Genomic DNA, 26,528 nt, shown 5'->3' with positions numbered 1-26,528 from the left:
ATGACAAAAATTACAAAAATTACAAAAATTACAAAAATTACAAAAATGACAAAAATGACAAAAATGACAAAAATGACAAAAATGACAAAAATGACAAAAATGACAAAAATGACAAAAATGACAAAAATGACAAAAATGACAAAAATGACAAAAATGACAAAAATGACAAAAATGACAAAAATGACAAAAATGACAAAAATGACAAAAATGACAAAAATGACAAAAATGACAAAAATGACAAAAATGACAAAAATGACAAAAATGACAAAAATGACAAAAATGACAAAAATGACAAAAATGACAAAAATGACAAAAATGACAAAAATGACAAAAATGACAAAAATGACAAAAATGACAAAAATGACAAAAATGACAAAAATGACAAAAATGACAAAAATGACAAAAATGACAAAAATGACAAAAATGACAAAAATGACAAAAATGACAAAAATGACAAAAATGACAAAAATGACAAAAATGACAAAAATGACAAAAATGACAAAAATGACAAAAATGACAAAAATGACAAAAATGACAAAAATGACAAAAATGACAAAAATGACAAAAATGACAAAAATGACAAAAATGACAAAAATGACAAAAATGACAAAAATGACAAAAATGACAAAAATGACAAAAATGACAAAAATGACAAAAATGACAAAAATGACAAAAATGACAAAAATGACAAAAATGACAAAAATGACAAAAATGACAAAAATGACAAAAATGACAAAAATGACAAAAATGACAGAATGACAAAAATGACAAAAATGACAAAAATGACAAAAATGACAAAAATGACAAAAATGACAAAAATGACAAAAATGACAAAAATGACAAAAATGACAAAAATGACAAAAATGACAAAAATGACAAAAATGACAAAAATGACAAAAATGACAAAAATGACAAAAATGACAAAAATGACAAAAATGACAAAAATGACAAAAATGACAAAAATGACAAAAATGACAAAAATGACAAAAATGACAAAAATGACAAAAATGACAAAAATGACAAAAATGACAAAAATGACAAAAATGACAAAAATGACAAAAATGACAAAAATGACAAAAATGACAAAAATGACAAAAATGACAAAAATGACAAAAATGACAAAAATGACAAAAATGACAAAAATGACAAAAATGACAAAAATGACAAAAATGACAAAAATGACAAAAATGACAAAAATGACAAAAATGACAAAAATGACAAAAATGACAAAAATGACAAAAATGACAAAAATGACAAAAATGACAAAAATGACAAAAATGACAAAAATGACAAAAATTACAAAAATTACAAAAATTACAAAAATGACAAAAATGACAAAAATGACAAAAATGACAAAAATGACAAAAATGACAAAAATGACAAAAATGACAAAAATGACAAAAATGACAAAAATGACAAAAATGACAAAAATGACAAAAATGACAAAAATGACAAAAATGACAAAAATGACAAAAATGACAAAAATGACAAAAATGACAAAAATGACAAAAATGACAAAAATGACAAAAATGACAAAAATGACAAAAATGACAAAAATGACAAAAATGACACAAATGACAAAAATGACAAAAATGACAAAAATGACAAAAATGACAAAAATGACAAAAATGACAAAAATGACAAAAATGACAAAAATGACAAAAATGACAAAAATGACAAAAATGACAAAAATGACAAAAATGACAAAAATGACAAAAATGACAAAAATGACAAAAATGACAAAAATGACAAAAATGACAAAAATGACAAAAATGACAAAAATGACAAAAATGACAAAAATGACAAAAATGACAAAAATGACATAAATGACAAAAATGACAGAATGACAAAAATGACAAAAATGACAAAAATGACAAAAATGACAAAAATGACAAAAATGACAAAAATGACAAAAATGACAAAAATGACAAAAATGACAAAAATGACAAAAATGACAAAAATGACAAAAATGACAAAAATGACAAAAATGACAAAAATGACAAAAATGACAAAAATGACAAAAATGACAAAAATGACAAAAATGACAAAAATGACAAAAATGACAAAAATGACAAAAATGACAAAAATGACAAAAATGACAAAAATGACAAAAATGACAAAAATGACAAAAATGACAAAAATGACAAAAATGACAAAAATTACAAAAATTACAAAAATTACAAAAATGACAAAAATAACAAAAATGACAAAAATGACAAAAATGACAAAAATGACAAAAATGACAAAAATGACAAAAATGACAAAAATGACAAAAATGACAAAAATGACAAAAATGACAAAAATGACAAAAATGACAAAAATGACAAAAATGACAAAAATGACAAAAATGACAAAAATGACAAAAATGACAAAAATGACAAAAATGACAAAAATGACAAAAATGACAAAAATGACAAAAATGACAAAAATGACAAAAATGACAAAAATGACAGAATGACAAAAATGACAAAAATGACAAAAATGACAAAAATGACAAAAATGACAAAAATGACAAAAATGACAAAAATGACAAAAATGACAAAAATGACAAAAATGACAAAAATGACAAAAATGACAGAATGACAAAAATGACAAAAATGACAAAAATGACAAAAATGACAAAAATGACAAAAATGACAAAAATGACAAAAATGACAAAAATGACAAAAATGACAAAAATGACAAAAATGACAAAAATGACAAAAATGACAAAAATGACAAAAATGACAAAAATGACAAAAATGACAAAAATGACAAAAATGACAAAAATGACAAAAATGACAAAAATGACAAAAATGACAAAAATGACAAAAATGACAAAAATGACAAAAATGACAAAAATGACAAAAATGACAAAAATGACAAAAATGACAAAAATGACAAAAATGACAAAAATGACAAAAATGACAAAAATGACAAAAATGACAAAAATGACAAAAATGACAAAAATGACAAAAATGACAAAAATGACAAAAATGACAAAAATGACAAAAATGACAAAATTGACAAAATTGACAAAAATGACAAAAATGACAAAAATGACAAAAATGACAAAAATGACAAAAATGACAAAAATGACAAAAATGACAAAAATGACAAAAATGACAAAAATGACAAAAATGACAAAAATGACAAAAATGACAAAAATGACAAAAATGACAAAAATGACAAAAATGACAAAAATGACAAAAATGACAAAAATGACAAAAATGACAAAAATGACAAAAATGACAAAAATGACAAAAATGACAAAAATGACAAAAATGACAAAAATGACAAAAATGACAAAAATGACAAAAATGACAAAAATGACAAAAATGACAAAAATGACAAAAATGACAAAAATGACAAAAATGACAAAAATGACAAAAATGACAAAAATGACAAAAATGACAGAATGACAAAAATGACAAAAATGACAAAAATGACAAAAATGACAAAAATGACAAAAATGACAAAAATGACAAAAATGACAAAAATGACAAAAATGACAAAAATGACAAAAATGACAAAAATGACAAAAATGACAAAAATGACAAAAATGACAAAAATGACAAAAATGACAAAAATGACAAAAATGACAAAAATGACAAAAATGACAAAAATGACAAAAAAGACAAAAATGACAAAAATGACAAAAATGACAAAAATGACAAAAATGACAAAAATGACAAAAATGACAAAAATGACAAAAATGACAAAAATGACAAAAATGACAAAAATGACAAAAATGACAAAAATTACAAAAATTACAAAAATGACAAAAATAACAAAAATGACAAAAATGACAAAAATGACAAAAATGACAAAAATGACAAAAATGACAAAAATGACAAAAATGACAAAAATGACAAAAATGACAAAAATGACAAAAATGACAAAAATGACAAAAATGACAAAAATGACAAAAATGACAAAAATGACAAAAATGACAAAAATGACAAAAATGACAAAAATGACAAAAATGACAAAAATGACAAAAATGACAAAAATGACAAAAATGACAAAAATGACAAAAATGACAAAAATGACAAAAATGACAAAAATGACAAAAATGACAAAAATGACAAAAATGACAAAAATGACAAAAATGACAAAAATGACAAAAATGACAAAAATGACAAAAATGACAAAAATGACAAAAATGACAAAAATGACAAAAATGACAAAAATGACAAAAATGACAAAAATGACAAAAATGACAAAAATGACAAAAATGACAAAAATGACAAAAATGACAAAAATGACAAAAATGACAAAAATGACAAAAATGACAAAAATGACAAAAATGACAAAAATGACAAAAATGACAAAAATAACAAAAATGACAAAAATGACAAAAATGACAAAAATGACAAAAATGACAAAAATGACAAAAATGACAAAAATGACAAAAATGACAAAAATGACAAAAATGACAAAAATGACAAAAATGACAAAAATGACAAAAATGACAAAAATGACAAAAATGACAAAAATGACAAAAATGACAAAAATGACAAAAATGACAAAAATGACAAAAATGACAAAAATGACAAAAATGACAAAAATGACAAAAATGACAAAAATGACAAAAATGACAAAAATGACAAAAATGACAAAAATGACAAAAATGACAAAAATGACAAAAATGACAAAAATGACAAAAATGACAAAAATGACAAAAATGACAAAAATGACAAAAATGACAAAAATGTCAAAAATGACAAAAATGACAAAAATGACAAAAATGACAAAAATGACAAAAATGACAAAAATGACAAAAATGACAAAAATGACAAAAATGACAAAAATGACAAAAATGACAAAAATGACAAAAATGACACAAAAATGACACAAAAATGAATCAAAAATGGCACAAAAATGACACAAAAATGATAAAAATGATAAGAATGTTACTTGAATTTTTGGATGAATCAGCGCCACTACATTATAGGTTTAACTTTGAAAAATCAAATCATCTTTGTTGTGACTTGGGTTTTGTTAATTAATTCGGATTTTCAAAGAATCTCTCACAGTTTTGTATCCAAAATCCATTTGATGTTTAAAATGTTCAAAGTTGGGCATATTTTTTAGTGGGTGACGCTTTGCAATGAACGCTTATGAATTGCTTAAAATATATATGGGGGAGTGGGGAATCATGGGCCACTTTTTTCGTTGTTCCATAACTTCTTTATTATAAAAGGTAAAATGAAAATAAAAAATGGTATGGTTTTCTACATTTTCAAGGTATCATAAGGTATTTTTTTTTTTAATTTTTTAATAAGTCATTTTCCCCAAATTCTGACTGTTTGAAAAAAGCAATATTTTTTGGATTTTAAAAAATGGTGGGGAATCGTGGGCCACCAAATCCAAATTGACCAAAATCACATGCAAAGTTTATGAGTTGACCCAAAACTGTGATTTCCTAATTTATTTCGTTATTTAAAAGCAATTTCAGGTGATGAAACAAAAAAGAGAGCTGTGTATGATCGCATAGATTCCAAAACCTGGCCCGCGAACGTTTTGGCGAAATTTCTTATATAGGATGGACAAAATATTTTTCATAACTCTTCATTTGGCATAAGAAAATTTTGCAGATAGGTAAAACGTATTTTTAGTTCTGAATGTGTATAAAAACATAAAAATATAGGTGGTTCAAGATGTGTGGCCCACGATTCCCCACAAGCTATGATTTGCAAATTGGTTGCGTTTGTGTGACTTATTGATGTTTCACCAAAAATTCCTTTTCTACGTAAAAGATCATTACAAAACTAAGATCTTAAGCGTATGAGCATATTTTTGTTATGCATTTTAGGTATCCCATCGATGAAATTAGCGAGTGTTTTTTTAATTATGTAAGTAAATATTTCTAACTTTTTTTAGCTTGATAAATAAAAGAAGCAGATGATGCGTATTTCAGTCAACAACATATAGGAATACATGCTCACGCAAAGCGACGACCATGACAGTTGGTTTGTGATTTTTATCTCAACACACATCTGAGATATTAAAAGTGGCCCACGTTTCCCCATGGCCCACGATACCCCACTCTCCCCTACTATTTCAGAGACTACTCATTAAAATCAGAAAAGTTAACGTTTAAACTTTACACTTCATCTGTGCCATAAGAATGATCAATTATGTCCGATAACTGGTATTTTTTTCGAAAGGTCATATCAATCTTAACCCATGTTGGACCGCTGCTCCTTGAGTCTTGAAAAATCAAAATTTGAGTGACATTTACGTGACAGAATCAAGTTTGGCTTTTTAAACAGTATCGTAAAGAGGGTAATTCACTAATGACATTATTTTTAATTGGAAAGCACATCCTGCATGCATGTTTTGTTCGACATCTCAACTAACCCCAGCAGTAGGTACAAATTATAATTTTCATCACATGATGCTATGAAAGAAGTTTAAAATTCTGCTCAAAGGTACAAATTATCCTTCGCACCTAACGCCAAAGTGTCATGTGACGCTTTTTTAGGTCGTACCTCGTCGTATTTCACACCCTATAATTTACCCATGTGTGGGTTTAGTTCCTCAGAAGCAGCAGACTAGCTAATAGGCATTATTCAGCACTGGCGATCGACCGTGTCGGTAAATTTATGTAAGACCGGGCATAACACATATATCTTACAGGAGGAGTTAAGATTTACTTGGTCTGTTTACCTCTGTTCCGTTTTAACAATCCTTTCTCCATACAACCGTTTCTAAACCTACACAGACCGTTTCCGACTTCATGACTATTATTCTCCAGCCACTAGAGATCGTCCAAAGAAGTTTGCTTTCACACACACTCATGTTCCTCGGAAAAACAAAATCCAATCCAAAGGATTCTGGCGGCTTGAGTCTGACAGGTTAGAAGGAGGAATTACTCCGGAGGAAACATTGTTTGAATATTGTTAAAAAAGAAGGAAGGAAGGATGAAAAAGGTCCTTTATTTACCGCCAACGGTTCCGGCAAACGAGAGGTGGCCATTCATCATTTGTAGGTACTGAGCTCAGGGCTTGATTTCTGGAAGGAGCTAGCTTAGTATTTGAAAGTTAAGATAGACTACAGACGGAGACTCAACTACGGTGTGCAAGGCTTGACAGCATCATCACATCGAAACGGAAGATAACGAGAAGATGCATGACTGCAAATAATAATCGAGTACGGAGAACAGACAGCTTCCATCAGCGGGTTGAACCTTTTATGAAAATTTAATTTTGTAAGATTAAAAAGGGTTTTCCGATAAAATCTTAAAAAATGATGACTGAATATCTATTATAAAAACAGGTGCGATTTCATTCAAACACCATCACGTATAAACCAACGGTCGAAATTAAGTGATATTTTGACAATTTTGACAATTTTCACAATTTTGACAATTTTGACAACTTTGACAGTTTCGACAATTTTGACAATTTTGACAATTTTGACAATTTTGACAATTTTGACAATTTTGACAATTTTGACAATTTTGACAACTTCAAAAATTTTAAGAAGATTTTCATACAAATTGATTCACATACACGAAGAAGTGAGGCTCGTGTAGATGAAGTTAAACATTTGTAATGATTTGTTACGAACTTCATGGACCCAACTTTAATATTAAACAAAAAATTGTTGGATTTGGATGATTACTGATGACTTTCTAAAGATTTGCAAAACAAGAGCACCATGTGATGTTTCGAAATTTCAAAATTTCATAAAAGTCGTACAGGTTTCAATATTAACGAGCAACTTTGACTATGAAATCAGATATCAATTTATTTAGTTTTAACTACGTGAAAAAAAAACTCAGGATAAAAAGAATCAGTAAAGTATGTTCATCCAAATCTTCATGTATCAAAATGTGCAATCACGCGCACAACTATTCTAGCCAAAAAATACCATTGCAAAGGCGATAAGTCCTCTATTTCATCAAATCAAAGAGCTGTTCATTCTAAACTGGCTTAGTTTCATATGACCGCAACCAGATTTTTTCATTAACAAGGCTATTTGAAGGTGTTGTAACATATGTACAGAAAAAATCTGGAAAGCTTACGTAATTTAAAATTATAATAAGTGAATAGATACATGAAATTCAAATATTAAATTCCAAAACTATGAATTGTGAATAACAAATTAAAAATTGACAGCTTTTCAGATTCGAATCAGCATTGAGAATAAATATGAATTTCTGTTCTGATAATCTATTCAAAAATTTAATCACAGACTGAAAACTCAATTTAATCGACCTTCATATCCCGAAACAGTTTTTTTATGATTAAATTGTATGTTCTTAAAATGAGTAAACCTATATGTCTTTTAATGCACTTAAAATTTTAAGTGTGATTCCTTCAGCCAATTTTTACCAAAACACAAAAATTTTGAACGAAGTTTGAGTAACGGACATATTGTTTTCTCATTTTTGTCACCGTTGATCTATTTTTATTAATTGCTTAAATGTTTGTCACGAATTTTCTATGAAGGCTTCCAAATCATATTATCACAAATTTAAACTAGGCAAACCACAGATTTTTTTTCCAGTAATCTAGTAAGCTTAAGTAAGCATTGGTGAAAATCTACAATGTATTGAAATTCATTCTTCATTCAATTGGACGTACAATGCTGAAGAATCACATGTGACATATAATAAGATTTTTGAATTTTTCAGATGCATAAAATTCTGAAGACGGAAAATTCTACCAGTTATCAGGATCAAAATTTATGGAGATTAGAATTTTCGGCTACATAAATTTAAGTTGAATTTAACCTCATACTTCTAGATTTTGGAAAGTATTATCTTAATCTCGGGGAATGTAACTAAAAAGCTTGATAATTTACATTTTGAAGTTTTTGGCTCTTCTTTGCTGACGATTGAAATAGATGTATAACTAACTCATAAGACTTTAATGAGTACCCGGTCAGGAGAACATATTAAAGTTACTACTCAAATTCATTTCAACGAGATAACAATACTTATTGAGATATAGCTTTGGAATCAAAATTTCGTTTTCGTCGTTTTGAAAAACAAGAGACAAAATTATAACTCAATTGATACAAACATTTTGCCTGCTTTGAAAGCTTTTAATGGCATTTGAAGCCCTCATTCTTGTGCATCAGGTATAAGTCTGTGGTACCGTGCGCGCCTCTCAACCGGCAGATCGACGATTGAATCTCCTGGCCGTATCAAAACTTTTCAAGTGATGTGCCAGTTTGAACAATACATGAAAGTTTGAGTGCAAGGCAGAACACAATGCAAACTTGCATACCATTACATGAGTCCACAACAAAAATTGCACAATAGTTTGCAAGACTCAAATTTTTGTCCTTTCTGGTGGTCTAAATCCTTATCTAAATCCTTATCTGATTGAGTGCTATCAAGGCACAGTGGTTCAGAAAACTTTTACAACAATTGTAGGCGGTCATTTTGAATGATTTTTTTTAGGGTGGTTCATTAAGTTTCTGAGATATGAAAATTATTTTCTAACTATTATAACATAGAGACCTATATTGTTCTACAATTTTGAAGAACCTAATAATTCATGCAACTTTGTCGAAGACATCAAACATCTATCCTAAAAATAAAAGTTTTATGGTCATTTGTTGTCATAAAGTTAGGGTGGTCCTACAAAAACAGTTTTTTCGTTATATCTTTTCAGGGTGATAATTTATCGATAATATTTGTTCGGAAAGATTTTTGATAATCAGAATCACCATGCGCATCTTTTGTGGAAAATGGAATACCAAAATTTGATTTTGTTTTGAAGTTATGAGCCATTTTTTTTTAATTACTCTCTTTGAGCAACGATAACTCCAAAAGGAGCATGTCAAAAAGCTTGATAGCATTTAAAAGTTTATGTTACAATCTTTACAATATAAAAAAGTTGAAGAGGTTGTATATCAGACTCAACCACAAGGTTGACGTAGAATTACGGTAAAAACTTGATTTGTTATTTATTATACAAATTTGTCGAATTTGAATAATTTTGACTTGAGCGATATAGCCAATCCCTAGTTGAACTTACACGTGTTTGGTTCAAAAGTTGCTGAGCAACTAATCGAATTCGCCTAAATTTTTATTTTATATGCCGAAAATATCTTAGCGCACGCAAAATGAAGGTAAAGTTCAAAGCATAATAACGAAAAAGGTTGGATCACACGTGCGAGTATCGACGAACAAAAGCTTGCTTTGATCCATTGGGTTTTCATCGGGATCAATTGAAATTACACTGCCGGCCAAAAGTTTGTAGATCACCCCTTCTAGAACATGAAAATATACTTATCAAAACACATTCGTTAAATTTGGAGCAATTGATTGCCTTGTACTTCAAATTATGAAAATAACTACTTACACTGATTGGATGAACATTCGACACATTTCGTGTTCTGTTGAAATGTCGTTTTTTTTTTAACAAAATCTTCTTTTTATGGAAGAAAAGTTGAGTATAGGAAATTTTATGCCTTTAGATAGAGAAGATTTCCCAGAATCTATTCACATAAAACGACGGAAATATGATTCTAAACTCTTTTAATTAAGAGGATACAGTCCTGAGGACTGGTTTTAATAGTTATGACTTTTTGCCTAGAAATTTGCGTGGTGGCCTCTGTCCGTACCATACTCCTAAGAGCAAGTTCACTGGTGTTGGGAAAAAGTGGTAGAAATTTTGACTTTTTGATCTTTGGGCGTTGTATTTTTTTACAGAACTGTTTCTATTTCAGCCGTATGTGATATAAAAATTGCTATTTTTGCATCACAGCATTCCAAACTACAACACGTGTTGTTAAAAAACTTGAAGACTACAGATCTTGAAAATGTTTTTACATGGCAAAAAGTGACATAATTTCTACCATTTTTTCCCAACACCAGTGAACTTGCTCTAAGTTACTTTCACCGGAGCAGATTTGCTAGTTGAAAACCTTCTAGATGGAAGTAATGGTCGCTTCAAAATCTTGAATCGGGGGACTACAAGTCAAAATCCTAGAAATAGCGTCATACATGGAAACGACTCGTTGCGCTCCTTCTTGACTGGGTGAGCAGCACCTTAAGCCGCGCCAGCAACTTAGCAAATTGCCCCCGCATTCTCCACTAACTCGTCGTGAAGAATAGCGCACTATGGATAGCAAACGGCAAAATTGGTCGCACATACGCAGCACCGATAAAGCAAATAGCAGCGCTCACGACATTTTTGTTCGCTCCAACCGATCACACGGGAGAATGCCCAAAAACCAAATGAAACCGGGACGGTGCAATTCTTGCCTTTTTATAACTTCGGATGTAGTGCAGTTCGGGTCGACGGTCGGGTTTTTTTCGCTCGGGTGTTTTGCGCACCAATTTGTATAAGCGCTTTATTAGTAGTGGTGTACCAACACATAGCTGACCCAAGATGATGTACGGAAAAGATGTCTGTGAAAGAGGCGTTTTTTCGTAACGCGAGATCCGTTCGAAAATTTCAATTTGCCCCCCTATAGTGTTGCCGTAAGACGTAATTTTACAGAATCAAAGCAATCGAAAGATTCCTTTTAATTCAACCACGGTAAATGAAAAGTTCATATACCAGTATTTCGATAGCAACTTACTACCTTCTTCAGTGAACGTTTTCGATTATCGAAAACGTTCACTGAAGAAGGTAGTAAGTTGCTATCGAAATACTGGTATATGAACTTATCATTTACCGTGGTTGAATTAAAAGGAATCTCTCGATTGCTTTGATTCAGTTGAATCATTCAACCAAGTAGGCTCATACCACAACAGAACGTAATTCTACGTCAAAACTGGTGACATGTTTTTGTTTAAAGCGATTAATCGTTGTTTGAAGTTTGGTTAAATTGCAAATTGTTCCAGTGAATTTTTGAGTCCCTCCCATCTAAGGGATCAGAAAATTCGATAAAATTTATTTTTATTCAATATATTGACAAGTGGTGAAAATGTATGCATTTGCATTTAAGGATAATTGAAGCCCACCCATCAGAGAAGAGGGCTCCAATTCAATGTAAAGAAAACATAAAACCTTGAGTCTACTCTTTATGATTGCCCAGTATTTCTAAATAGGACAGAACTGAGGGCAGATCCGACGTCATTGTCTTTTTTGTAACGAATACTTTCGTTTTTTTACCACAACTTCAAATGCCATGCTAAATTTTTAAATTTTCGTGCAAATTTGTGGGCAAAAACAAATTCAAGTCGGGCTGGAACATTTTCCCGAGCCGTTGTCAAATAACATTTTTTATCTGCGATTTACCCGAAATCAACCTTGACATAGGTTTAATCGTCCATCAGAAGACACCCGTCGAACTTGGTCAGCACCTGATCTTATACTTAGCTTCCAAGCACGGATTTTGGCCACACTATTCTGTTTTATGATCTGATTTGGCTGTTTGCTAGCTCCATACGACTTGATTCGATTATCGAAAACGTTCACTGAAGAAGGTAGTAAGTTGCTATCGAAATACTGGTATATGAACTTATCATTTACCGTGGTTGAATTAAAAGGAATCTCTCGATTGCTTTGATTCAGTTGAATCATTCAACCAAGTAGGCTCATACCACAACAGAACGTAATTCTACGTCAAAACTGGTGACATGTTTTTGTTTAAAGCGATTAATCGTTGTTTGAAGTTTGGTTAAATTGCAAATTGTTCCAGTGAATTTTTGAGTCCCTCCCATCTAAGGGATCAGAAAATTCGATAAAATTTATGTTTATTCAATATATTGACAAGTGGTGAAAATGTATGCATTTGCATTTAAGGATAATTGAAGCCCACCCATCAGAGAAGAGGGCTCCAATTCAATGTAAAGAAAACATAAAACCTTGAGTCTACTCTTTATGATTGCCCAGTATTTCTAAATAGGACAGAACTGAGGGCAGATCCGACGTCATTGTCTTTTTTGTAACGAATACTTTCGTTTTTTTACCACAACTTCAAATGCCATGCTAAATTTTTAAATTTTCGTGCAAATTTGTGGGCAAAAACAAATTCAAGTCGGGCTGGAACATTTTCCCGAGCCGTTGTCAAATAACATTTTTTATCTGCGATTTACCCGAAATCAACCTTGACATAGGTTTAATCGTCCATCAGAAGACACCCGTCGAACTTGGTCAGCACCTGATCTTATACTTAGCTTCCAAGCACGGATTTTGGCCACACTATTCTGTTTTATGATCTGATTTGGCTGTTTGCTAGCTCCATACGACTTGATTCCATCCCGTAGTCCAATTCTCCTCATGGTACTATGGGCAGCACCGAATTTTCTGGCCAAATCACGGTCCGACATATTGAAATTCCTCTTAATCGTCCGCAAAATCTTACCAAGTAGTTTCCGGTCGACAATTGGATTTTCCAAATAACTGTGCACAAATTTTCCCCTTTTTTCGGGTTTCATGTTGATTATATACAAAGTACAGTCGATTTGCGGAATGTAAAAAATACATACGTGAGCCTGACAAAATTCTCGTCACGTGGGCGCCAAGAACTGCAAAATTCGGCCTCCAGAAGCGCCACAATATAAGAAAAAGCTTTTTCCAATTCTTAATGAAGCAAGTTTTATGTGGAAGCATGACGCCGCTGAAAACCAGAAAACCGTTAGGTGTGAAAAACTTCGACGAATCGAGAAAGATTTATGTGACGCTTTGCGTAAATTCTATTAGCTACAGAAGTTTGTTCAGTTAAAAATGTTTGTCCTATTCGTGAGTACTTTTTAAATCGATGTGAACTTTTTGTTAGATCTTACTTTTAATAATATTCAGCGCACACTGGTTAAGTTTGCTTTAATAAACTCATTGTTTTTGAACTTTCAGTTAACTATATTCCAACATTATTCTTTTGTGTATTATTTTGGTAGTCAACAATTTTATCATTGAAGTCAAATTTCGAAAACCCTCCCCATTTACGAATCCTTCGCACGGGTCTGTATGCTATTGATATTTGCCTAAATCATACCATTTAATGAGAATAAAACAGTAAATTGTGTATCAAACAATAATATTCCTGCATAAAACGGGTTACGAGAAACATCATCGTTAACAAAATCCACATTCAAGTGCACGTTGTCGACGCTTGTTCTTCAACTACTCTAGTAGTAGGTACATCGAAACAGGAACAGTACAGAGCTTCCGAATATGCAATCTTTCGCAGATTGTCAGGAATCTTTACTTCCCGCATTTATGGCTTTTGGAACTACAAATCCGGATCCCATTCGATAAGCAATTTCTGCAGCTCCGACAGAAAACTTCAAGGGATCTCCTCAATCCTTCTTGTGACGGGTCTGGTAGAGTTTCCGGTGCCGGTTTTTGCTTCCAGTTTTTTTCAAGGGCAACCTTGCTGGCACTAGTAGCCGAAGGATCATATTTTCCGTTCGGAAGAAGGCGGCTAACCTCGGGCTGACTGGATTGATCTTATCGTCTGAGTCGGATCCTGTATGTGTATAGTAGGTACAGACTCATAAGGGTAGTAGTTTCCCGATACAATATTTACCCGGTGTGGTGAACCTCACCTAGGAAAATAATGACTTTCGAGGGGCACCTTTACCGGCGACGGCACAAATTTAGTGTAGAATTTGAGCTGAAAGAGGGGAAAAACTTTTTTTCTCACTTCCTTGAGCCTTCCGGGGAAATTGTAGTCTGGCTACCGATATTTTTGGGATGTGTCAAGTCGAGTGAAATTTTCCACCTACACTCTAGGGGAGGGGTGAGAAAAAATACAAACATTCCTTCGAGAAAAGCACAGTGAATGCATTTTCACTTTTTTTTTTTCTCTCAAGTTCTCGACTTGCACACTCTCTTCCTTTGGCTTTTGGCTTCCGGTGCACACAATAATGGATTGTGATATTTTTTTTTCCTTTCTCTGCATCTTCTCTGTACCCCTTTATCCATTGTATATGTATTAAAGGACTTTTTCTTGTACCGCAGCACTTTTTGAAACAGCTCTTGAGCCAGCAGTTTGAGAGCAACACAAGAAATGCTGCTCGTTGTTAAAGTGCTTTCCCCGGAAGTCGGCAACCATCATTATTGAGGGTGAAGGTTCTTTCTCGACACGACACGAGGCGGATGTGCAGCAGTTCCGGGACATTGAAATCTACAAATGCTGCTGCTGTTGCCGGTGCAGCTTTCATTCGTCACTCAAACTTAACTCCATTAGCGGGACACATTACAATTAACGAAGTTTTTTTTTCTGCTTTCATGCCAAGTTTTTGTGAGACGCTGACTCGCTTACTATTATTTGATGAGTTAGTGGTTTAAGTTTAAATTACTGATTTATGCAGCTAATAGTCACACCAAAAAAGGAAAATTCACTTCACAATTTGCAAAAAAAAGTACAGCAACCAAATCCTTGAATTCATCGAAATTCATAATTGAGGCTTTTTAGTTTGAGTATATAAAAATACCCTTACTTACAAAAGGCAGAAAAACCCACGAATTTTCAAGCTAAGTAACCAGCAAATCCTTCAAGATTTGCTGGATTTCCCTAAATCGATGAAAAGTGTTTTTCCCCAAAATCCTAACGAGCTCTCACTCTCTTATGCTGGGAAAATGTATCGAAAGAACATTAAGGAGGGTAATTTTGAGAGTCAGCTGAATCGATAATGATGTCAATAAAGACTGGTCCCGTGAGTGGGTGGCCACCGGCTTCAACATGGATGGCGTGTCTTGGCGCTTCTGGCCATAAACCAGTCTTCCCGCGTGATGTTAAATGTTTATTGGGAAAACATAAATTCGATTATACCTTTAACAACGCCATAAAATGCGTTTTTGCGATGTTTTGCTGCATTTTCGAGATTTTGTTTTCCGGGCATGGTCCCCTTTTGTCGCAGTTTTCCTAATGCGGTGCTTACCTGGTGGACGGAAAAGCATTTTTTTTTTGCGCAATTATCCAACCGTTTACAGAGTCTTATCGACTATGACATTTGAATGCCCAATGCTATTCAAGTCCCACGACATTTGATGATTTAAAAAAAATTTATGAGGACTTTGAGGCTGAAGGGTAAAGTTGAGACCTACCTACCTACCTAAGGGTCCGGCGCCGATTGACCGACGCATAGGGCTGAGATAAAAGATCTCCACTGCTGGCGATCCAGAGCATATGTGCACCAAGTTTCACACCCGTACAGCAATACGGATTTGACGTTTGAGTTGAGAGGTAAAGTTGAGAGATTTATTAAAATTTGACGAATCATTCTCAACTATTCTTCGATTGTATCCCTTTCTTTTATAAATGAATATTGTAAAACACAGAAACTTTATACTCTGTATGCGGACCATAAGTCTGGGGAAAACAAATAATAATAGATTTTAAATCTGGCTTTTGGCTTTGAGGTGCCAAACTTGTTTTGTATGTTAACAAGTGTGAGCTGTAGTCTAGATCATCACATTTTTATGAGAACAAGAGACAGACAAAGAATAATAGCTTTTGGGAAAAGGTACCTATATTTCAAACATGTAAGCGATGTCTACCGTAGCTAGTACATCTCTTACTGGGGTACATGATGGGCTCGGTGGGAGTCTATAAAATTCGCCCTAGTGGATAAATAGACCTCACATCTCTATTTTCTTTTTGTTGAAGGAAAAATATTCAATTTAAAAATTTTCATAATTTACAAACTGTCTTTTATCACATGATGTTTGCTAAAATTTGGACTTAGGGTTAGGTTGTTTATCTATTAAACTATCTGAATGTGCTGATGTGGTTCGTCAACACATGTAAATTTGTGAAATTACCTTTTATAATTCTTGTTTACAATTTCCATCTGAAACAAACCAGCATTTAAGTAATATCTTTGAAAATAAGTTGTTTAGCACAACCAAGAAAAATAATTAAAAAAAAAATGTTCGAAGGAACACGAACATAAACAGTGCCAGAATCCCGAAAAGATAAGATTCAAAACAAAAACTTATTCATATCCCAAAAATACACAAAAAATAAGAGAATTTATTGCTTACACGATTTTCTTACTCATGATTATCACGCGAAATCAAACATTTATAAATTTTACTGATAAAATTAATCCATATTTCCAAAACAAATCAGAATGATGTTCGTTTTTGAAGCTAACAATTAGCTTGAAAATAATTTTTATGCGTTCTGGGTTTTAAATTTTAAATCGATATTTTCGAAACACCTGATTCAAAATTCAAATTTAATTTTGAAAAAATTGGAGTTGGAAGCATTGGACAAAGAGTTAATGCACAGAATAGAATACATGGAATATAACACCAAATTAAAAAAATGGAATTCTAAAATAAATATAAAACCATAATTAATTTTTTTTAATAAAATGATAAAAATTGTTATGTATTATGCATCTCAATAAACATTTCTGTAGTATCTCGAATTTGAAAAAAATAATCAAAATTGAAAATGGTAATTCTCGATAAATAAACAAATTTGAACTTAGGAGAATTTATTCAATAGTTGATTATTGAATTCAATTTGATAAAAGAAGAAAATATTCAATTTTATTTCAAAAGTGCCAGTTACCCAAGACAGAGATGAAACTATTTTCTATAATAAAATTCTTTTAGTATCAAAAGTTATAGGCCGAAACAAAATTCAAATCCTTCTTTTGTCACCTGGAGTTGAAACATCGCGAGGGGGGTGCAATAAAAAATAATACGAAAAACAAATAAATTGGAATAAATTGCACGAAGCTTGTATGCAAAAAAATTGCATACTATATCTTTGCACAAAACCTATAGATCATGTTTTTTTTTATCGAAAAATTCAATCAAATCAAGAATACAAAAGGTGAAATAACTCCAATCTTCCAAACTTTGTTTTTTGGTCTTGTAATCTTTCAGATATTGGATTTTTGTTCTCGAAATTTACATAAAATACTTCAAACTTTATTTATTTCCCCCTTCGGGATTAATAGAAATTTCGAAGGGTGGGGGGGGGGGGGGGGGGGGGTGGAGGGTTTGACAAAAGAAGAAATTGATATTTGTTCCAGCCTAATTTGGAAAAGTAATTTATAATAAAACATATTTTTTGTAAATATCGGAAGCACAAAGCAAATACAAATTATGTTAACATTGCGTATGAAAATTAAGCTTTAAAATTCTTTAATTTCTTTAAATTCTTTAATTCATTTTTTGAACTTCTCAAAAGATAACTTAAAAAAATATAATTCATTCAGGAAACATGATTTGATATAAAAGAAATGAGTGAAACGTTTATAAATTTTCAAACGCAGGTTTAAAAGCTTAAAATATTCTCATTCGAAATTTGAATTCGAACGCAGAAGTTCAGAATATCAAAGAATGTTATTAAAAATAAATCAAAACATTTTAATAGTTTTTCTTAAAAATTCGGTAAAGTAATTTGAAATTTTCAAAAACTTTACATTTACACATTGCAGAACAAATACGAGTTATCTCGTGTTTTCGCTTATCGTTAGTGTGCTACTCTAAGAAGCATAACTTAAATGTTATTGAACATTATTCAACTAAAATTAACACAACAATTTCAGTAGCTCGAAGAACACAACTAAATTTGTAAGATTTGGTCCAGTTGTTTCTGAGATGTAGAATACCGAATTTTGGCGTTTCTTAGCTAAGATGTTTTCGCAGTCCTTAATTTCTTAAAATACAGTAAATTTATTTAAAGATGATAAAGATAAGTTTAAAATAATTTTAAATTCATTTTTTTTCATTAATCACGTCTAACCACTTTCATTTTTTTATAATTATAATAATAATTATATTTAATAATAATTTAATATAATAATTTCATAATTTAACTAAATGGAACAGCAAGTGATTTAATGATTGATTTGGTAGATTAAGTGTCCTGAACTCGAATCTTTCTTAAATTTTATCTATCATCTTTAATTTTTAAGATATGAAGTTTTTGAGAAATAAAATGTATCAATTTGAAGTGAAAACAATCAGTGACGACTGATAAACTAACAAATCTATATTGAAAAAAATATCTGATTCTGAATTTGTTTATAATACCAATTTCATTCAATTATAATATTTTTATGATGAAATAAATTTGTTGATTGATAACCCATACACTCCTTTCCCCCCGTTTGCACGGCCTTGATTCAAACTTAATTGGAAATTTATTGAAATTGATATGTTAGTTTTATACCTTTACATGACTTAAATGCATTTTTTGTCGAAAATGAATGATTAAATCCAATCATCATTCAAAAACTAACTTCTCTAATCTAAAATATTTTTAAAAAAATAAAACAATTTTTCCAATACAAGTTTAATAGATTATTAGAAATCTTTATACTCAATCATAAATTGAGTATTTTTGCTTTACTTTAAAAATTTCAATCCAGTTTTTTAAGGTTCTGATTTCCAAATCATGAATTGATTCTATAAATTTGACACATAACCTAAATTCAGGAAATTGAAATGTGTTTAACGACTTTAACTTAAGTCCTTGTTTTTTTTTTAAATTTTAAATTAGTCTTTCAGGTATGGTTAACCTTCCAAAGCCGTTCGCTAAAGATCCGTTTCGGGGAAATTTGAACTGTAGTTTGATTTCGTTCTCCTGGCTGCAAATATTAACCGATTTTGATGATATTATATTCATTGTCTAGGTAATTTATTCTTATTACTCAACATTTCAAAATAAAGTTGATAAGTATTATCAGATAATCAGAAACTGGTACAGAAAGTAAAAAGTCCGAAAAATCAATTTTATTTTTAAAATACTCATAACTTCTGACAGCTTTTCTGTATTTAACTGTTTTATTAATGTTTGAAATTGTCAAGAATCCATCTATCCGACAATGTATAGATATGTTGGGGTCCAATGAAAGTGTTGACCGCTATGACTAATCTTCCGGTAGAAAAAAATTTTACTTAAAAAAAACGACATCCAATATTGGCTTTGCTTAGCTGTATTTCATTTCCCAATGAACCGATTTTCAAAACTCAAACTTTAATTTTTTGGCGTTGATTTGATCATTATTTTCATAGAACATACTTGGTCTGTCAAAATTACCAGTTCATCAGTATATTGGAATGATGATAAAGACGTTTGAAATGTGCGCTTCGGGTCATATTGACCCGAACGGCTTTGGAGGGTTAAGCTTGCCAGCTTGCCCGGATTTATCCGGGTTTGCCCGGATATTTGATGCAGAATTTCGGGAAAGTCCGGTCCGGCCCGGTTGCCCGGATATCGTGAAAAAAGTCCGGATATTGCCCGGATTTTTTCACAATTTTCACAAAGAAACCAAAAAAAATCAAAGTTTTTGAGTAAGTTTCAGCAAAATCGATTAACGGTATGGAAATTTCCAACGGTTGTTTCAAATAATTTCGCTGATTTACTTTTATAAACCTTTAAATATTTAAGTGTTCCAAATACTTTTTGGAAGTCTGCAATTACATTAATAAAATATTAATTTCATTTTTTTTTGCATTTTTTCTTTGCTTTTATGTATAATAACACCTAAATTTTGCCCGGTTTTTGCCCGGTTTTTGAATTTGAAAAATTTAATTCCATGGCCGGATTTTGCCAGGTTTTTTTGAAAAAATGCCCGGAATTGCTAGGCCCGGATGGGAGTGGAAAAAATTCTGGCAACCTTAGGTATGGTTAAATAGATTGACAGGGAAGTTAAATTCAAGCATGAGTTCTTTCAGGGAAGCATAGTTGGCAGAAAGAAGACTAGAGAAATGAAAATAGCTTGGACGATGACGAAACAATTCTCCCTGTCTGGTCAAGATTGAATACTACAAATTCCAAGATTGTATACTTCAAATTCCTGTAGCATAGTCGGTAATGCGTTGGCCCGTAAAGCCAAAGATTGCGAGATCAAATTCTGCACAGTGCAGCCAGTGATTTTTTCGACATTTTCCAAGTAATTTTTTTAAAATTTGTTTTAATTTTTTTGTGCCAATCTAACCTTTCCATATACTAATTTCCAATAAAGAAATTGGAATAAAAATTTGGTTTTCTTAACTTTTTTTTATGTAAATGCATTTTCTGAATGTACACAAGTTAAACAAACAATCTTCATCGCAAGCCACTTTAAGAGAGCAAAATAATAAAAGATTGACATAACCTGGAAACAGATAACCTTTTGAAACATGATTGTTTGTTCATTCAACCATTATATAAAGATAAAAAAAATAAATAGGTCAACTCTCAATAAGGTTGAAAATGGACATGAAATCATTCTGAATGCCCTGATTTTATGGGGTTGACCCAATTTAATTGAATGGAATCGACAAATACGAGTAAATTGCGAGATTCTTCCATGATAGATAGGTGATGAAATAAAAGCTCATTTTTCACCAATTTTGTTATCAAAATGTAGGCAGACTTGATGAAGTTGCATTATCTTAAGTCTCTTATGTGCTTTATCCTAAGTCAAAGTTTGATTTTTTTTGCAAAATAATAAGCAATTTGACGAGTTTAAAATTCTATGGTTTTATTTAATTAACAAAAAAATCAGACCGAATCATATTCGAAAAATAAAATTGTTAAAATCTGAAAAAAAAATCTTGTGTTTTAAGTCGTCAAAATCAACCAAGTTTTCAATTTTTGGGAAGGTCTGAAGTTCCCCGGCGCAAACCCGTTAGTCAATAGAAAAATAAAAAGCACAAGTTAGACAGTTTCAGCACTTTTTAAAAACGGTCTTCTATCTTTTTAGAGAATTAATATTACTTATCACATACTATTTTCAGCTTTTGTGTTCAAATACTTTGGGCAAATTTTATCGAAAACTTAATTTCTATCTGGAATATTATGAGAATGCATCGATATGCAATATTTGTATTGAGAGATTTAAAAAACATCATAAAAATGCATTGATGTGTTATGGAATAATCTATACTGACTGATCCTATTTAAGTCTTTTGACATTACCATGAAATTTTTTATTGGAATTTTAAATTATTACATGTGTTATTGCTTATCGCAAAATTTTTGTGAGTCAAAAGTAATTTAGCCTATTAAATAGAAAAAGAGAAAAATTCATCAACATTCAAAAGGAAATCAAGTCAAAACGTATTATCAATACAAATGACAAAAATTATCTTAACAAGTATCAAATATGATCACATTAGGTATTCACGAGTGCATGTATGCGTCGCGACTAGAGTGTCAATTTCCCGGCCATTTCAGCGATCCCGCGAATCGGGAAATCAGACGATCCTTTTCCCGGGAATTCTTCGGATCCTGGGAAAAAATTGAAAATGAAGATTCTTACACTCTATTGCATACGAAACCTTATCTATATGGCATTTTAAATTTTTTGGTTGTAGTACTGCACATATCAAAGTTTTTAAAGCCTCAAAAATTCAATTAAAAATTATAAAAAAAACCAAAACCCAAAATACTTTAAGCGACAAACTTGACTGATTCTTGCTGTAAAAATTTGAAATAATTGATAAAGATTTGTCACTATCGAGATAGAAGTTGATAAGCTAGATTACAGATTATTCATCAAATTTCGTTAATTTTCAGATAACTATCTTTTTGATTCAAAATATGTTTTATATATTATTCAAAATAAAAACTTTAAAATTCATTTCATAGAGTTTCCTTATTAGAATTTGTTGGTTTTATAGATTTTTTGTTTTGTTTTTGCTTTTACACTATGTTTTCGAACGAAAAAACATAGTGTAAGTTATACATCAAGTTAGAACTTTCATTTTCCATGTTTATTCTGATCCATTTTTCGAACCAAGATTGTGTAATTTTTAAGTTATTTGGCACTTTTTATTGGCTTCGGGAATTCCCGGGAATTTTCAATCGAGGAATCCCGGGAAGGACACTCTAGTCGCGATGCCTTTTAACGCTTTTTCTTCTAGCTCATCATTGTTCCTTTAATTGTTGTTTTAATGAAGATTCTAGACCCAGGACTGAAAATATTGTAATGATTTAATTTTTTTTTTTTTGGAGGTCTTTTTGAAGTGTTTATGGATATTTGACAGTAATTTAATTAGTCTCGTGCAAAATAAGCGATTTTTTTCGGTTTCAATGTCATTTTGGAAGGAACTATCATGTGGTTGACCCTGTTTTTTTTCACGAAAAGCAGCAGGGCATATAAAAAATGCTCAAATAATAATTTGAGGCTTTGTAGAGTTGAGAAACTCCATGCATTAGATTCTAAAACTTCTCATGAACTCCATAACCTATTATTCTGTATGCTGCCTTCTGTGGAGCCAAATACTATTCTGGAGTCCGGCTACTGGTTTTCTATACAATGTAAGCAACTATTTAATTTTTAAAGCTAAATTCTCACTTCGGACGTGAAAAGAACATGGTTAAGCTCTTTCTTAATCATAAACATGGGCCCAAGTGGCCGCTTCATTGTATTCTTCAGGTTTTCTTTGAAATTAAGGGTATTTTATAAGTTCATGAGAAGACCGTTGATTCTAATGCATGTATGTTTCTTAACTCATCAATGCCCCAAATGGATTGTTTGAGTATCTTTTAACATCACCTGCATTTTTTCGTTAAAAATTTGAGTCACCCACATGGTAATTCCTTCCAATACGGCATTGAACCCGAAGAAATTGTTAAATTGTTAAATTAATGCAGTTTTCGTATTGTCATTAATTTTCAGTAATTTTTTGTTTTAATTTATCATGATTTAGACAAATTTAGCATTTTTATTAAATTGTTCAAATTAGTTGAAATATTTTTTTCTAATTTGTATTTGGAGTCATTTACCATAATTTTTAAGAAGGTTTATGTAATTTAATATTTTCTTTTTGTTTATTTCTTTTTATTTTAAATTTTATGGAATATTGATTTATTTCTGTCAATTTCAAGTATTTTATCGAATAATGGTTAAAGTTGATATATTTGATCAACATTAGAGAACGTAAATTGAACTAAATTCTATAGGCCCTGTAATATCGGAAGATGATGAGATACCTAAATTCAGAAATCAATATTAATAACTTTGTTTCTTTTTTATGCTTTCAGATCAGCTGAAGATGAATCCCCTCTGGCGTCGGTTTATCGCATCAGCTACATGTGGTACTCGTTCCTGGGCATGATCCTAACTGTTCTGTTCGGATTGATCATCTCTCTGCTGACAGGTGGCCTATCCTGTAGCAAGAAGCAGATGACCCTCGATCATCATTCGCCAAGAAGATCCACTGAAGGAGGTGCCACCAATCTGGGCTTCTGCCATTCCGACGAACGAAAGCTGTCTGATCACGGAAATGGGGGATTGCCACAAAAATCAATTACAACCGACGATACGAATTATTGTGGCAGCACGGGTAAGAATAGCATCAAAATTCGTGCCGGGGCTCCCATGATGATGATGATGAAAACAAACGTTTCGGTTGATGAGAAAGGCAGCAAGAAGGAGAAGGCCCCCCATCGGAAGAGTGGATCCGGCAATGGTAACATATTTGCAACCAACGATGGATATCAGATGGACGAGAATCAAGCTAGGACCTCTGTTGGGCCCGATAGCTTGACGATGAAACTCGAACGGGAAAGATTTTAATTATCGAGTGCTTCTTTTTATTTTTTTCCATCAATGAAATTCGTTACATTCGTTTCACCATCTGAAGGAACGAAAGTTTATTTTACTACCTAACACCCAATCGACCTCGATAGCCCTTCCTTTTACCCCCAAAGATAGGCAATAAGATTCAATTTGTAATTTCATTGCAAAGCAAAATTGAAAACAAATCATGTTAATACAAACGATCCATTCCGAGCACGTTAGCCTCGTATCCGGATCCGGAGAGCATATTTTCGATTCAAATGAAGAGTAATCCTATCAAAAACCAATCAGACATTCCAATAATAAGTCGAGAGAGCATGTTGTGATTTAGCAGCAAGTTGAAAGAAGCAGCAAAGTGAGATGAGCCACTCGATCGATCGATGGCTGATGTCAATCGACACCGATAAGATACCCATCTGATGAGCTGAAGCAATAAAAAAAAGAGAAGATCCACAAATTCAATTGAATCCATTTTCAATATAGGATAAGTTGTTGAGTTGATTAGTTTTTAATTTGTTGAAACTAGTAGAGCTCGTTACAGGAAATTGGAGTCAGAGCAAAGACGACTCGTGTTACGATAGGGATATTATAGATGCTTACAGAAGCAGAATGCATTAAAAGATGAATAGCAGTATTTTTTCCACAAATAGACATGATACTCCAAATGCACAGGTGATCAATATACAAACATATCTTTAAAGCCAACTTGTTCACTTGAATTCATATATCACAATCCAATCCAACAACTTGGGTGATAGTTAAATGGGTCATATTTAAAATTTATTTTTTCGAGATAACACCAGATCTCGACGTTTTAGGCATTTCTTATTGATTTGGCTCAAAAAATAAAATTACAATTATTCCTGTTTCCTTTGGTTTCCCCTTTGGTGATTTTCAAGGGTCAAGAAATCGAATCTTTGAGCGGTTTAAGGCACCCCTAATTTCGATCATGAAATTTTTCCCATACAACCTTAGCAACCCTAATGTATGTAGTAAGTTTGCCAGATTGCCTAATTTAGCCGCCTTTGCCCGTATATTTGAAACAAAATCTGAAAAAAGGCTGGTTGCCCGGATTAACACAGATATATTATCTTCATTCGAAAAATTGAACAAACAAAAGCTCAGGTTTAGTGATTATATTCCAGGAAAAATGAAAGAAATAATTATATTTTGTTTTTTGGAAGCCAAAACCACGATTCAAAATCCGATGATTTGACGTTTTGATTGAAAAAAAAAAACGTTTCAAGTGTTTTTAGTCTTAATATAAGTCAATTAATTCCTGTGGTTTGACCAAATTTGCCAGGTGATTGCCTTATTTTTGGGTTGAAAATATGATAATTATATGCCCGGATCTCGCAAGGTTTTCATATAAAATTGCCCGGATTTGCTAGGCTGCTAAAAATGCCGGGAATTTCCAAAGTCAATAAAAAGTTTTAAATTACTAAAAAGTTACACGATCTAAATTGGGAAAATGGATCAGATTGAGCATGGAAAATGATAGTTCTGCTTTTTTTTTTTTTTTCTAAAAACTGGTTAATACATTGAATTTCAGGTCCTCAGAGCCAAAGAGGTATAAGTGTAAAAATGCAAAAAAATCCGAAGAAATATACGAACTTTCGTAAAATATATGGATAGTGGCCAAACACAAAAACTGAAAAGCGTGTTTCTTTAAATAGCATACTTATACGACTCCTTTGGCTCCAAAGGCCTCATTTGATTGATTAGGTTTTTTTTTGTTGAAAATGTGAAAAACAAAGAATCCATAAAACTAAACAATTCCAATTAAGAAACGCTACGAAAAGAATCTGGTGAGCTACACTCACCATTTAGAACTTCCGTTTCGCAAACTGTTGACAGCATCAAAATCATCAGCGAAGAAATATTTTGAAACAAAAGAAAATTTATCATCAATTTTACGAAATTTGATGAATAACCTAAAGTCTAGCTAACCAACTTCTATCGATAGTGAAAACTCTTTCTCATTTGTTCCAAATTTTTGCATCAAGAATCAAACATGTTTCTCGGATAAAGTACCGTAAACTGCGGGAACTTTGATCACCGGGGTAACTTTGATCAACATGAAATTTTTTCAGATAATAACTCAGTGAAAAGTTAAAATATCCGAAAACTGTTTATTACGGTT

At 31.5% G+C, this 26,528-nt stretch overlaps 1 protein-coding gene across 1 annotated transcript in view; it reads left to right on the top strand.

Moving 5' to 3' along the window:
* LOC129754950 (sodium-coupled monocarboxylate transporter 1) overlaps positions 1-25,085 on the top strand; it is a 218,391-nt gene extending 193,306 nt beyond the window's left edge. The window contains 1 exon segment of the mRNA XM_055751216.1: positions 23,848-25,085. Within this exon segment, the coding sequence (XP_055607191.1) occupies positions 23,848-24,382 (535 nt within the window). The 3' untranslated portion in view covers positions 24,383-25,085.
* The last annotated feature ends 1,443 nt before the right edge of the window (positions 25,086-26,528 follow it).

This window comes from Uranotaenia lowii, chromosome 3 (genome assembly GCF_029784155.1).
Source record: "Uranotaenia lowii strain MFRU-FL chromosome 3, ASM2978415v1, whole genome shotgun sequence".
NCBI lineage: Eukaryota > Metazoa > Arthropoda > Insecta > Diptera > Culicidae > Uranotaenia > Uranotaenia lowii.
The sequence above is the reverse complement of the archived record's forward strand: the minus strand, read 5'-3'. Positions and strand labels throughout refer to the sequence as shown.